The 13,676-nt window shown below is 27.1% G+C and overlaps 1 protein-coding gene across 1 annotated transcript; it reads right to left on the reverse strand.

Moving 5' to 3' along the window:
* Positions 1–5,625: 5,625 nt before the first annotated feature.
* On the reverse strand, positions 5,626–7,705 carry LOC120088702 (polyol transporter 5-like). Its single transcript, XM_039046125.2, has 2 exons — positions 7,381–7,705; positions 5,626–7,301 (listed from the first exon to the last, which is right to left on the reverse strand). Exons 1-2 carry the CDS (start codon positions 7,532–7,534, stop codon positions 5,863–5,865), a joined length of 1,593 nt encoding a protein of 530 aa, XP_038902053.1. The 5' UTR covers positions 7,535–7,705; the 3' UTR covers positions 5,626–5,862.
* Positions 7,706–13,676: the final 5,971 nt, after the last annotated feature.

The following is a 13,676-nucleotide window of genomic DNA, read 5'->3' on the forward strand; positions in this document are numbered from 1 at the left end:
ATTTTTTCTCTTAATTGTTCTATCTATTACAAATATCCTAAAAAATTATTCGAAAAGTTTACTTATGATAGATATCTTTATACTACTGAATCTACGAAAAAAACTATAAAAATATTTCAAATTTATGTTTGGTAATTATTTTGTGTAAGCAGAGTTTAGAATTCACATTTGACGATGTAAATTTGTCAACTACATCGTGACCGTGCAAATAAACACACTCTTTAGTTGTCTCTAATCTACTTTTCATGTTACAATATATGCATTATTTAGCCAAAAATAATAATATTGTTAAACTAGAATATTGATACATGACACGTGGTCAATTGCACATAATCGTAATTATCGTTATCATTTTTTAATATAACAGGTGGGGTTTTGGAGATTTGAAAACCTTTAACCTCGAAGACAAAATACATATCAATTACCATCTACTATGATGACGTTCTATATATATTTATATTCTCAAACCAACGACAAATTACACAAAATTCAAAGAATTGACCATTATTTCTTATTTTAATTTTTCAATTCAACATTAATTTTGTATTCTTAAACAACTCAAGGAGGTATATACATTATTCTTTCACACATTCCAACATAAATAATTTTGAAATGTTACGATATTGTATGAGACACATCATTATCTTTGACGAATCTAAATTATTCAATGGGATACGTAACTATTAGAAAAAATGTCCTTTTTTTAAAAAAAAAAAAAAAAAAAAAAAACTATTGGAAAAATGTTGTCTTCTTCTCATAATAAGGACATTATATAGGACAAGGAGTTTGAATTAAATGAAGTTTAAGACTAACTTTACTTAAAAGACTTTCCACTTAAATAAGTACATGTGTAATATAATGTTTAGTCTCATAAATACCAAAGGGAGTAAATATATACAACTAAAGTTTAGCATTGATCATATAATTAATCACCCACATATACTATTTGGATTTACTAATACATATGAACTATTTTCTATATTAGTCAAATAAATAACCTATATATATTAGAAATCTTTGAATTGTGTGAGTATGATCAAGGTTTAATTCTTTAATTAGAGCTCTTTTTCTTTCTCAAGATAAGTGAGAAAAGGACATTTTATTTTAAAAGAAATTAATTGTTAACCAGTGAGATGATGGCACCTTAGCTAAATCTCAATTATTGTAGCATCTAAATAGATGTTCATGACCACTTTAAGAGAGTAGACTAAATTATATAACACAAGATTTATAAACTGACATTATCATTTTAATTTATTACATGTTCATTTTTATCAACTAGATAGGGATGGACATTATAACTGAACAAATCAAACCGAATGATAAAACTGGACCGAACCAAAATTTTGGTTTATACTAAATCTTTGACTTGGTTCGATTTAAAAATATAATGAAACCTAAACTTCCGTTTGATTTAGTTTGGATTTGAAAGTTGAATCCAAAACCAAAATCGACTTTTTAATTTGGGTACCAAATTGATCAGAACCACGAACGTTTGATTTATTATTAAAACTAAATATATATACTAAATAGTTTTGAAAATTAAAACGCAATTTTGCAAGGTTAATTTTCAAAAACGAAAAAGTAAAAAACAAAATAGTTAAATATGGCAATAAAATAATACATTATTTTGGAAAAGAGAAAGGTGGAAAATAGAGAGAGAAATACAAAAGGTTGAATAATAATTGAATGAATTTGAAATTAGGTCACTTTCATTGCCAAAAAGAGGCAACACAAAATGGGGAGAACCCAAGAAGTAGGGAGCCAACCATCAAACAACTCCTTTTATTGGTCATTTTAGAAAAATACCCCTTTTCTCTTTTTACTGTTTCTTATTTCTTCCACATAATCCATACTTCTCTTAGCTCATTGTCTCCTCATATTTAAGTCACACGTGATAAATATTATGGGTAGAATGCTTTAGTTCGACTCGATTATCGTGTAAAATTGGATCATTTGGTGAAAGAAAAATGAAAAAGTGAAATCGAACCATAATGTAAGAGAAACCGGACTGACTTTTGAAAGTTCGTGGACAAAAACAAGTCAATTTAAAGGAGTTTTTTTATTTTTGGGTTTTTGCTTGCTCTCCTAATGATTATTGACAGCGGTGAGCATGATAGATCGAAAAATCGAGCTAAGTGAACAAATTAAAGTCAGTCGGAGAAGGAGAGGGGTCGGTCGGTAAAACTTTAAAGAATAAAATCGATAGACTTTTACTCCTCAACAGATAGATCGGTTTGAACATTTACTAAACGGACCATAATCGATAGACTTTGTGTATTGTTTAAAAAATACCTATGTTTTTTTTTTTCAAAAGTTGCAATATTATCTTCGATCTTGCATAAACATTTAAAAATACTTATATTTATTATTCTTAGAATATAAATCCTTTAGAATGCTAGATGAAAAATTGACGTGGTGGTGATGTGGAACAACATTGGTGCCTTGGAGGTGATTGGGATACAAGTATGAAAGGAAACAACATTCAAACATGCGGATCTTTTCATCTAATTTCCTTTTTAAATGTTTTATTAAACCTAAGGATAGTAATACTATAACTTTTGAAATGAATAAAGGTATTTTTTAAATAAAAGACAAAATCGTTCAACCATTTGATATATAATTTTAAAAAGGTTATTTTAAGAAAATTGTATATTTTTTTTTAAATAGAAAGTAGAAAGAAAAAAATATGTGTATAACATAAAGTATGTAATAACAAATTATTGAAAGAAAATGTGTGTGAATAAAGTGAGGGAGGAAGAATTTTGCATGGAAAAGAAAAAAGCTCGTGAATTTAGAAAGAAAAACGTTTTTTTAGAAAGGAAAGAAAAACTTTATAGTGAGAGGTATTTACTAATTTTTTTAGTATGGGATTTGAATTACCCACTTTGTTGTTCATAATACCTCGTTAGTTAAACTATTCTCGTTTTGAATTCCTAAAAATGATATTTACTAAATTACAAGTTTAATTTTTGGAGTCCTATGTATGTGACTTTTTTGTGAACTTTGATAATATCAAATAGGTTGTTAAGGTCCCGTAATTTTTTTTCTTGAAAATTAATTTTATAAATACTATTTCTACTTATAATTTTTTTTTGGTTTTTGTTCCACTAATGTCTTTAAAAACCTGGTCAAATTTTGATAATTAAAAAGAATATGTTTTCAAAAAATTTATTTCTATTTTTAGAATTTAATTAAGGCTTCGTTTGATAATCATTTGGTTTTTTGTTTTTGTTTTTTAAAATTAAGTCTATTTCATCCGCATTTCTTATAATAATTTGCATCTTTTTTAAGTACAATGGTTGAATTTTTAGCCAAATTAAAAAAACAAAAACAACTCTTTGAAAGTTATTTTTTTTTTAATTCTCAAAATTTGGCTTGGTTTTTAAACCATTAGTGAAAAGTAGATAACAAAAAAAGAAATTTGGAGATGAAAGTAGTGTCCATAAGCTTAATTTTCAAAAACAAAAACAAAAAACATAATGTTACCAAATAGGGCTTAAGAATTTAAGTTTTTACAAATATAAATTTTAAAAATAGATAATTAAAAACAAAATTATCATTAAATAAGGTCTAAATTTTTAATTTTGTTTGATCTATTAGATACAAACTTAAAAATTCAAGGACAAATTTAAAACAAAATTAAAAGTTTAAAAATATATTAAACATTAAAAAAAAATTAGAAACCAAATATACACGTATAACTTCGAAATTTTGCAACTAACTCAATTCAAAGTGTGTCTTTTTTTTTTTTTTTAATTTAAGTTGTTGGAAAATTGTAGTCAAACATCATTTAAACAAATATAAAAATAAGGTTTTCTACTAAAAATTTAACATCACAACAAAGTTTGGCTCTTCTTCAATCTCAAGAGCTACATAAATAAAAAAACATGAAATGTTATAACAATCCCATATATATGTTTCCCATCTTTCTACATACATCAAGAAAAATAATTTTTTAATTTTTTAATTTTTAAAAAAACTTACCATACATCAAGAGATACACTGTAGATAAGTACAACCCATGCTGCATCTAAATTATTTTCATTATTTATTGTTTGATTGTTTTATTTCTATAAGAGATAAAATTTTCCTTATAACATAATATTTTTATTAAATTTATAATTTACTAAGTTAATAGTTTTAATTACAAGAGAACTTTTACAATTATAGAAATGAAATTGAATGTCAGTAATTTAACTTAAATAAATGTTGATTCACAAAACACACTATATTATTGTTGTCATTTGTCAATATTTTCAAACCTAATCTATAACCATAAGATTAATTATTTCCAGATTACAATAATTTGAACAAACAAACCAATAACAGCAATGTCTAATTATTATTAATATTATTATGGTCACACTTTCCCTTTTCGCTCTTTACTAAGTTTCTTTAATCAAAACCATTGAACCTATTAGTTGGTTGGTGGACCAAACTACTCTAAGACGATAAGTTTAACATTTCAAGTTTCGACCATATCCTTATTTTTTTAACCACATATAGTAAAGAAAAATTGTTTTAAATGATAAAATTACTAAAAATATTTATAAATAATAGCAACATATCATAGTCTATGTTAAATTTGCTATATTTATAAATATTTTGGTTTTTTTTTCTATATTTGAAAACAACTCATAATAAATAAATTAAACCCAATTTCCATTTTTCCATTTCAATCCCATCACAAAATCCTCATTTATTTATATTCTTTTATTAAAAAAAAAAAAAACCTTCATTTCAAAATTCATCTAATCCTTTGAAAACTTTTCAATAATTAGGTTTGTTTGGATTGACTTGGAAATTTTTTTTTTTTTTAAGAAATTCATTTTTATTCAAACTGATTTGATAAAAACTATTTAAAATAAACTTTGAAAGTATATTTAAACTATTTTGACTGATTATCAAATATTTTAATTTTTTTTCAAAAATGACTTATTTTTAAAATTAAACACCTACAAAATTAATCTAAACACATTCTTAAAAGAGAAGAAGGACTAAACAAAACAAAGGGATGGAAAGGGCTAAAAAAATCTATCACTTTTTAAAAACATAAGTTTTACTTTTTGTATGTGTAAATGAAAATTACACTATTCTCTAAATTTAAAGCTTGAGTTTTTGTAAGTGCACAATTTACACCCTCCTCTTCCATATTTCATTTGACTAATAACGTGAAAACTTATCATTTGAGTTGATTAAATCCTTAAATTTTTATAAGTCAATCAATTTAGATTAGTCATTACAATTGTCTTTGATAATCATCTATGCAATAATTCTCAAAAGTGTGTAGATTTATTCAAATGACAATTTTACAAAATGGACGATTAGAATAAATGTGTAAACGATTCTCAAAGGAAGTTCAGACTAAGAATCTAAATTGATTGATTTATGAAAGTTAAGATTTGATTGATACAATTATAATTTTCACATGAGGTTTTTTCAAATGAAATATCTTAAAAAATATAAATTGATACACTTGCAACAGTTTAAGGTTCATACTGATATAATTACTAGTTTACAATTTAAAATTGCTACAACTCGAGTTATAAATGGACATTTTTTAAAAAAATATACCTTAACTAATTCAAATAAACATTTATCAAACCAATATGTAAAAAAGGATTTCTTAGTAGGAAAAAAAAAAAGAAGTGAGAGATACTTCTTTCTTCTTCTTTTTTTAAGGAACATTCTATTTTACCTTTTTTTTTTTTTTCATTTAACTTTCTTTTTTTCCTCATGCAGACAAGGGGAAGAACTTACTCTCATACAAAACCACACACCACATTTTCCCCTAATTTTTTTTTTAAAAAAAAAAGTAAAAAAAAAAAGTGCATATTTACCAAACTACCCCTCCCCACTCTAAGAAGAGTGACCGTTGGACGTCGCCGCCAACTGAACTCCAGCACTACCATTCTCCTTGGTTTCGGCAGCGGCGGACTTCCACCTAAAATGACCAAAAAGCCCCTCCATTTCCTCAAGTGTCTTCCCTTGCGTCTCCGGCAAAGCAGTGTAAAAGAAAAACCAGCCGACAGAAGCCACGGCGGCGAATAAGAAGAACGCGCCACCAGTAGTAATAGCTTTAGAAAGCGACAAAAACGACATGGAAATTACTCCACTGGTCACACGATTCACCGCCACTCCCATACTCGTCCCTTGAGCGCGTAGCTTCAATGGAAAAATCTCAGAGCTATAAACCCACGTGATGGGTCCCATCCCAATCGAGAACGATGCGACGTACGTTAATACCATGGATATGCACAATACAACCGCCCACATCAATTTCTTATCCGTTTGATTTATCACTGTTAAAGCTAATCCAAGGGTCCCTAATGAAACAATCATCCCCGCCACACTCGTTAAAAGCAACGGCCGCCGTCCGATTCTGTCCAACAAAAACGTCGCTACAAGTATGAATATCGTCTTCACAAATCCTACTGCTACCGTCGCTAATAGTTTCTGATTCGCTGATGTGATTCCGGCCTTTTCGAAGATTCTTGGACTGTATAATACAACCGCGTCTATTCCGGAGGCTTGTTGGAAGAAGTGTATTCCGACGCCGGCGATTAAGATGTGGCGGACGGCGGCGGTGGGGTGGATGAGGAGTTCTTTCCATACACCTTCACCGTGTGTCGCTTTTTTTGTGACGGTGACAACGTCGTCGTTGCATTCTGGTGGAATTCCGGCTGCTTGTTTGATGTCGGCGAGACGGATGAGTGCTTCCTCTTTGGAATCGGAGGTTTTGTCGAGGACTTTCTTGGCTTCACCTAGACGTCCTTGGAGGACGAGCCAACGGGGAGATTCCGGCATGATTAAAACGATTATGGCGAGGAAAACAGAAGGGATAGCGCCGATTCCAAGCATGAATCGCCACCCCATTTTGATTGGATCTGAGACTTTGGAGAAACCGTAATTTGAGACATAGCCGAGTAAGATTCCGGAATTGATGAAAACTTCAGGGAAGGAAGTGAGAAATCCACGGGAGGAAGCAGGGGAAACCTCGGCGGTGTAAACAGGGGCAATCATTAAAGCATAGCCGACGCCGATGCCGGCAATGAAGCGGCCGAACATGAGGAAAGAGTAGTTAGTAGCGAATCCCATTAGAAGAGCTCCGGCAAAGAAGATGACAGCAGCAACGACCATGGTGTAGCGACGGCCGATCCAATCGGAAGTACGGCCAGCGGCGGCAGAGCCTATGAGAGAGTAGAGATTGAGTATTCCGACGAGGATTTCTATTTTGGTGTCGGAGAGTTTGAAGTCTTCTTTGATGAAAATGGCGGCGCCGCTCATAACACCGATATCTGGAAAAAAACAAAGGGAAGATTATAAGGAAAAAGAAGAAGAAAAATGAAGAATGAAGAAAGAAGGGAAGAGAAAAACCATAGCCGAGAAGAACAGAGGTCATGGAAGCCAAAGCAGCACAAGTGAGAGCAAAATTGTTTCTCTTTTTCTTCTTGGGAGGGTCGAAATCGGAGAGAGTTTTGTGGGTTTGATCAATAACAGAGGGAGCTGCCATTTTTGGGTCAGTTGCCATTGTTAAACTGGTTAGAGAATTAAAGAAGAAGAAGAAAGAAGAAGAAGAATGGCAAAATGGAAGCAAAATGAGGAGTCTTTATATAGAGGAATTTACAACTTGGAGAGAGCTTCTCCATGTGAAGAGATTGTTTTTTGTTTATTTGTTTAATGGATAACAAAGAATATGCCTAATATTCATTTATGTTCACATCTTTTTTTTTAATTGTCAATTATTTAGGTTTATTATTTACTCTATTAATTTTTAGGACTATAGGATATAGAGGATATATAGAAAAAAAAAATGCTAATATTCCATTCATAATTATTTTAAATTTATCAATAGACATAATGCTAATAAGTCGAAGTAAGTATGTAACAAAAACATTGAGGTTAAAAGTGTAAATCTTGAAATCTATAAACAAAATTTAAAAATTAAGTATAAACATTTTGAAACTTAGAAACTAATTGAAATTAAACTCAAAATTTAAAGATCAAAAAGATTTCTAACTCAAAATTTAAAGACCAAAAAGTTTTCTTTCCCTAAAAATTTGTGTAAACTGAATGGAATTAATTTAAAAGTTTAATTGACATAAACTAAATCTAACAAAACATAATGGATAAGACATTAATGGCTATTTCAAATGTCTGATTACAAAGACATGGCTTCTTAACAAATTAAAAGGAATTTAATTTAGAAAATTATAGATTGTTGCCTGACAAATTATGATTGAACAATTAAATGAGATGCATCAAAATACATGACCTAAAATACAATATATATATATATATATTACCTACTTAAGTACATCCTAAGATACCATAGGTCTAGGGACTCGAGACTCCCTCAATCTCTTTATATTATATAAAACAAAGTTATTTTAATTATTAAAATGACTATTGAGTGATAGGGAACTAAGCCCTCTTAATAAAAGTTATAGATTCGACACTAATAAGAACACAAAAATGTGTAGCCTAGAACCTAAGTATTGTTAGTAATTCTTGTGGTGTATTTTTCTCTCATTTTTGGTATGTTGTATTAATACCTCTTAATTAATTTTGAAATAATTAAAAGAATTATAATTAATTAAATTTTATTGTTGTTCATTACTATTAAAATTAAATTACAAGTACTTTTGGAACTTTTTGTTATAAAGTGTAAATATTTTTAAATATTTTTTATATTTAAAGCAAAATCCTAAATTTAATGTGAATTAGATAAAATGAGATTTTTATTATTGAAAATCATAATTATTAGATATAATTATTTTTAAAAAAATCTTATCATTAATGCAAAAAAAAAAAGAAAAAAAAAGTGATTTTTTAAAGTTGCAAGAGTACAAAGCAATTTTAGAAATTTTGCTAAAGTCTAAATATTTTTTAGATTTTTCTAGTTTTAAAAATATATTATCATTTAACGTGTGAATAAAAAAAACTTGGGAAAATTTTTATTTAGTGATATAAATGTGAAATTATCTTTATGATATGAGGTCAATTGATTTTTATAATGTGCGATTTTTAATATGCATACCCCTTTAGATAGTACCTCTTTTGACTTCATCATTCTTGATGAGATCACAATTTTTATACTCCACCGGATACTCATCTAGATTTTATGGGCGCGGATACCATATTTAATAACATAGGATTCCATCACAAAACCATCATAGTAGTCCATCTATCTTATGAAAAGTTTGGGTCTCTTGATTTTTTCAATATAGGATCTTGATATTCAAAAAATTCGATGACCTAAAAAATTTGATCAACCCAACTCACCTTGTATAGTTTGGGATGGGTTATCGACTTATTTGGGTTGGGTTCGATTTAAAAAATAAAATTTTATGGGTTGGATTGGTTCATGATTTAATCTAAAATAACCCAATCCAATCCGAATTAACTCAAAATTATATTAGTTTTAAAAAGAATATATTTTTTTACTTATGATACAATTAAATATACATATATTTATTTTAATATTTTATTTAATATCATTATTTTTTGGATAATTTATTCTCTAACTCCTAAAAACAATTTTTTTAGCACTTTGGAAATAATTTCCATACTACAAAATGAGATTGAGTTGTTAATTTTAATTCAATATACGAAAATTAAATAAATTACCCGAATAATCCGAACCAACCAAACCTAAATGTTTTATGGTTGGATTGGGTTGAGTTCATCATTAATAAGGATTATTTAGGTTGAAAAAATTTACAACCCGAACAATTGAATTGATTCTAAAAAGTGTTTCAACTCAACCCAGCCAACAAACACCCTTATGAGATAGTACAAAATATGTTCGTTATTTTTTCCAAATACAGTTTGTTTTTTCCAACTACTCAAACGCAAAAAATAAAAATTACTTTTCTAATTCTTGAATTTTCTATTTATCATTCAAATGTCTATTAAAATTTGATTAAAAAACCAATGTATTATTAAGGCCTCGTTTGGTAACCATTTTGTTTTTGAAAATTAAGTTTATGTACACTACTCTCACCTCTAAATTTCTTTATTTGTTATCTACTTTTCACCCATAGTTTAAAAAACCAAGCCAAATTTTGAGAATTAAAAAAAATTAGCTTCCAAGAAGTTTTTTTTTTTTTTTTTTTTGAATTTGATTAAGAATTCAACCATTATATTTAAGAAAGATGCAAATCATGGTAAAAAATATGAATAATATCGGTTTAATTTTCAAAAATAAAAACAAAATAATTACTAAACCGAATCTAAATTATTGCTTCAATTATTAACCTATTTAAATTGGACATGTTATCACTAAAAATATATTTGTTGTCGGATAACGTCAAATTTAGTAATAGGATGTAGTTGGGATAGTTTTGGTTTTTTAAGTTGAAGAAATTTACAACTGTTTCAAACAATTAATTGTTTGAATCTAATAGATACCTCAATTAATTTAATTCATAAGCGTCAATTGCAAGTTTGTCCCACTGACAATGTGTCATGTCGTAAATTTATTTAAAAGAAGTTGATTTCTTTTAAATTTTTTTTCTATCATGTAAGAAAATGAAGAGCATAGAATTAGGCATAACCAAAAGTGAATTGGATGCTTGACTTGTCTGACGTTTATATATGACGCTTGTTTCTTTTCATTTATATCAAATTAAGCAATATTTTGATAGTAAACCATTTTACGAACGAGAGGTTTGAGTTTTGTTTTCAATTTGATTTATGAATTTTAAGATTTACACTCTTAACCTTTATTTTCACTACACTCACTTTTCGTTTTTAGAATTAATATCTATTAACTAATCTAAAAGAATCAAAAGAATTATATAATTAATTAAGTTTTAGTATTTTTCATCACTATTAAAATTAAATTTATAATATCATTTAGAAATAATTGTAAGTTAATTAATAGACACTAACCCTAATGACAGAAAGTGAGTATGTAATGAAAAAATTGAGATTTAAAGTATAAATCTTAAAATTTAGAAACCTAACTGAAACAAAACTTAAATTTTAATAGTTAAATTGTAATATTTTGAAATTTATAAACTAAAATGAAAATCAAACTCAAAATTTAAAGACTAAATGCAAGAATATAATGTAATATAAACTGAAAGGTATCAATTACTAATTAAGTTTGATCTTAAAAGATGTACAATTTCTTAAAAAATTTAAAGGAACTACATCTATAATTTAATCTAGAAAATAATATGAAAAGTGCAAGGGTAATTATGGAATTAAATGCTTTTTTAATGTACGATAGTGATTAGTGTACATAAAGAAAAGTAATAAGATAAAATTTTTACTAATTCTCATGTTTTCATGTTGGTTGATTCTCTAAATTTGGGTCCGGTCAACTCAAACATTTTTACTTCTCCTTAGATCTGAGTGTTAAAAATTAATTTTATAAATACTAATATTATAGACAATCACGATTTTCAAATATAAAAAAATAAATTAAAATATTTATAAATATAGTAAAATTTTACTGTCTATCTATGATAGATTACGATAGACTATTGTTTATGCTATCATGATATAGGTAAACATAGTAATAGTCTATTTCGATCTATCACAGTTATATTATGATATTTTACTATTATTTGTAAACATTTTCAATAATTTTATCATTTAAAATAATTTTCTTCTTATTATATATATTATATATTTTTTTAAAAAAATCAAAGTTTGTCCTAAACTTATAAGTTTATATTAATTTAGATTTTTTATTTTTTATTTTTTTTTACCATGGGGATAATTTTCGTTAATTCATCAACTAATTTTAATAGAAAACAATGTGAGAATTTTCATAAGGTCAATAATTTCAACCGAACAAAATTTTATTAAAAATATAAAGTTTCACCGGTAGTGCATAATTAACCATCAAATAATTTTTGCAAAAATTATAAATTTAAAATATATACAATGCATGTTTTTCTACCGTTTCATCAATTTTAGGTCATACATATTTTTCTAGAATTAATTGAACGCATATTAAAAAAAATGATATCTAGAGCGATAAGTAACGATTTATTAGAAAGTTAAAATTGCAATCGTTTTCAAAGTTTAGAGTTAAGATTAAAATATTTATCTAAGTTGGAGGTTCAATTTGATGAAATAATTGAATCATTTTTAATTAAAATTGATATAATTTTACAAGTTTAGTGGTCAAAAGTACACGGATTACTGGATAGGTAAGAATAGGGATAGCTTTTGAACCAATTTGAATTTTTAAGTTGGTAGATTTCTCAACTCGAACAATACAATTGGTGAGGACAACTCAACCTAACTCAACTCTTATATTATTAAATTGGGTTAGATTCATCATTTTTCTCTAGACATTTTATACATTAACTAAATATGAATCATAACTTATTTTTATAATATTTATAATAAAAGCCTTAGCTTATGTTTCTTTTGCTCTTTTTAGCAATAACAAAAAAAAAAAAAAAAAAATCTTCTTTTTAAGTATAATGGAAAAAGAAAATTAAACAATAAAAAAATACTAAAAAATATTTAAAAAAACTTATCACGTATAAAATATGTTTGGACAAGCTCATCTTATTCTTAATTGTCTCCACATGAAGACATTTGACGATCACAAGGTTTTTGTTTTTTTATGTAATTTTATATTCATTACTGGGATACCCAAAAACATAATTATATATATTTTTCCCCTAATAAATTGGCTTCATTGAACTACTTAACTCGAATCTTTATTTATTTATTGTTGTTTTGGGACACAAAAACTCATAGAAGTATGTAGTTTTTTCCCCCTATTATAATATCAACTATATAATCCCAAAATTTTTGTCAGTTCACTTCTGTTAACATTAAATTAATACATTTTTTTTTTTGTTACAAAATGATAATAAAAAGAATTTTTTTAACTATGGAAAATGCTAATAAACAAGAAAGAGGCAAACGTACTCTTACTGAAAAGACAAATATTGATTCAGATTTGTATGTAGTCAAAGTTGTAGTTCTTCTACCTTAAAGTTTCTTAATCATAATTTTATTTAGTTTCCATACTTATAATTTTCTCATAATGATTTGAACTCGATTTGGAATAGATTAAGTGTCAACGTTTAGAATGTGTGTTAAGAAAATGGTGATAAAAGTTTTTTTTTAACCTATCATTTTGCTACCATTATACTATTTATAGTTTAGTGATTAACATAGCCAACTCTCTCTACCTTTGATATTTACAATAACTCCACCTACATACTAACTCTAGCAACAAACATGGTCAATGACTACCGCTGTCTCACTTCGATGACAATCATCATCGACCAAAATTTTGATGATCAACTCTAGCAACTATCTCACACTACAATAAATAACATATAGCTAATAAAAAAAACTATAATAAACATTTTATAGCTTTTTTCGAAGGTTTTGACAACTCATGTTATTAAAAATGTAGGATTATTTATAACCTTTTTTGTTAGCTACGTTGAATGCTATGAAAAACTTTTAAAATATAGCATATTTACATAGCTAATAAAGGGAGCTATTATAACTTTATAATAGCATTTTCATGAAGCTATTATAATTTTTTAGATGCCTTTTGTATACATTATTATGGGATTTTTATAGCTTTTTTTTACGTTATTGAAAGTTTTTATAGTTTTTTCTTGCCAATTATATATTACCAATTATCATTATAGCCATGTTTAGCCATTAATTTTTTTTTT

The sequence above is a fragment of the Benincasa hispida genome, chromosome 10 (assembly GCF_027475165.1).
Source record: "Benincasa hispida cultivar pf3 chromosome 10, pf3_genome.v1.1, whole genome shotgun sequence".
In the NCBI taxonomy this organism is placed as follows: domain Eukaryota; kingdom Viridiplantae; phylum Streptophyta; class Magnoliopsida; order Cucurbitales; family Cucurbitaceae; genus Benincasa; species Benincasa hispida.